Consider the following 1972-nt stretch of genomic DNA (forward strand, 5'->3'; position numbering starts at 1 on the left):
CACAGTCGCAACTTCGCAGGACGGAATCAATGCCCTAAGTTGGAACCCAGATTTAGAGGACCATTCACAATATTGGAACGCATCGGGCAAGTCGCATACCGTATCGATCTGCCTCCAACCTACTCGTGTCACAATGTCTTTCATGTCTCGCAGCTTATACCTGATCGGCCTCGGGACCCAGCAATGCAATCCAAGGAGGCAGCAGTGGGGTGGCTGCCTCTCAACGACCAAGACGGCCTTCCTACGGACATTTACGAAGTGGATTATATATTGAACCAACGCGGCTCTGGCAAGGACGCCCAGTATCTAGTTAAATGGAGGGGAGCCCCCGAAGACAGGGCCACTTGGGAACCAGCCTCTAACCTAACCAACTGCGCGGCACTACTTAGGGCCTGGCGTCGCTACTATAATAAAGTAAGGTCTCGGCAGAGGTCCAGCACCAGCTAATACGCGCATCTCTCGCGGAACCAACACACGGACTACCTCACCGTCACGCTTCATCCAAGGGGGGGGGAAGGAGTGGTGCACGTGGCTGCACCACTCGCGGCTAATCGGGCACGCGCCACCACAAGCGGGCTAGTCGGGCAAAAACGCTAGGGAACGAGGCGAACGATGGGAAAGGGACGCTAGTATCATAGTGAGCAAAGTAATCATGCTGGCGTTGAACTGGGCACGTGTACCAATAATGGGAGTAAAGGAGCCACCACCGGTGTGGGGCGGGAAGCGGGACGCAGGAACGCCCACGCCACTTGGACTAAGAAATTTCGACCGGAGGGGGGAAGTTGTAGTGCGCTAGCACTACAAGTAGCTGCAACCAATAACGATAGGTAACTATAGGGAGTAAGGAGCGAGAACGAGCTAAGTACGCCGGAAACTATCAAAGAGAGTTAATTGAGTCTAACTTGAATAGTAGATTCGGCACACAAGGATCGTAGCCGAAATCAGACTAGAACAGAGGCCGACACAGTGCGGGGCGAGTCGGCCGCACCCAGAGGATGGCGCCCACGACGCCTGCAGAGGCCAGGGGTGTCAGGGAGGAAGGACACTTTTTTTTGGATCACGAAAACGTTGAAATACGTTGGACCCGAACCGAGTTTGGACTTAACGTTTCCGGACAACGCACAATCTCTGTATTGAGTCGCCGAACCTACTAGGGGTTAAGAGTATTTGGCCGCCGAGGTCATTACACCAGCTCAGTCCAGACATTGTAGATCTCTCTCCGTGGGATGGATACCCAGCCTAGGTTGAACAAGACCTACATTGCACGAATCTGGGCCTCCTCTCGCAAGCCTCCTCGCATTGACTGCAAAGGTGCTCAAATGTTCAGCGGATTGTAGGATCTTGAAGCACTGGAGGAGCAAAAACATTGTAGCAGCAGTGGCAGCCAGGAGGGCAACCGCTAGTGGCGGAAACCTCATGCGTTGCCCGTTCCGTCTAGGGATAAACGTGAGGGTGTTGTGTCGGAAATCGCTCTCCGAGCTGGGATAACCAGCGGGCGGTATATCCGCGCTTTCAGTCGCCTCCGCTAGAAGCGCCACAGAGGCGACGACAAGCGGTGAGAAAACGCCCATTTCGCAGGTTAAATACCAACCTTATCACGTTCTAAATATGATGCAAATTTTTTTCTTTAGAATTTCAACGTAAATACGGACGGGCTGTTTCGTGTGAGCCTGAGCCAGCTTGCCTGTGGCGCACTGTCGAATCCTGCGGTAGCCGTGGTTCCGCATGTCTGCAGTGGCTTAGGCTGCACAAGCCCAATACATGCTTTTTGTGCAGATGTGAAGGTCATGCATGCTTCCTTATTGTTGGGGAATATGCTTTCCACATACCATTGAGACTAGAGGCAATACATACGGTGGTCCGTTCTGTACATGCCAGTACGTAGAGCGACTGGAACATGTTTTGTAATGACCCGGTGACAAACAACACTATGGCTGGTATGCGAAGGACTGCGTGAATGACTTGTTTGTAA

General features: G+C 52.8%; 1 protein-coding gene across 1 annotated transcript in view; it reads left to right on the top strand.

Moving 5' to 3' along the window:
* Positions 1 to 447, top strand: part of EMH_0026050 (uncharacterized protein) — a gene marked incomplete at both ends in the record, with an annotated part of 2409 nt that extends 1962 nt beyond the window's left edge. Inside the window, one exon of the mRNA XM_013502562.1 lies at positions 154 to 447. Coding sequence (XP_013358016.1) covers positions 154 to 447 — 294 coding nt within the window. The remainder of the gene's footprint in view (positions 1 to 153) is intronic.
* Positions 448 to 1972: the final 1525 nt, after the last annotated feature.

The sequence above is a fragment of the Eimeria mitis genome, genomic scaffold (genome assembly GCF_000499745.2).
Source record: "Eimeria mitis Houghton genomic scaffold, Emh_scaff955, whole genome shotgun sequence".
Taxonomy (NCBI): Eukaryota; Apicomplexa; class Conoidasida; order Eucoccidiorida; family Eimeriidae; genus Eimeria; species Eimeria mitis.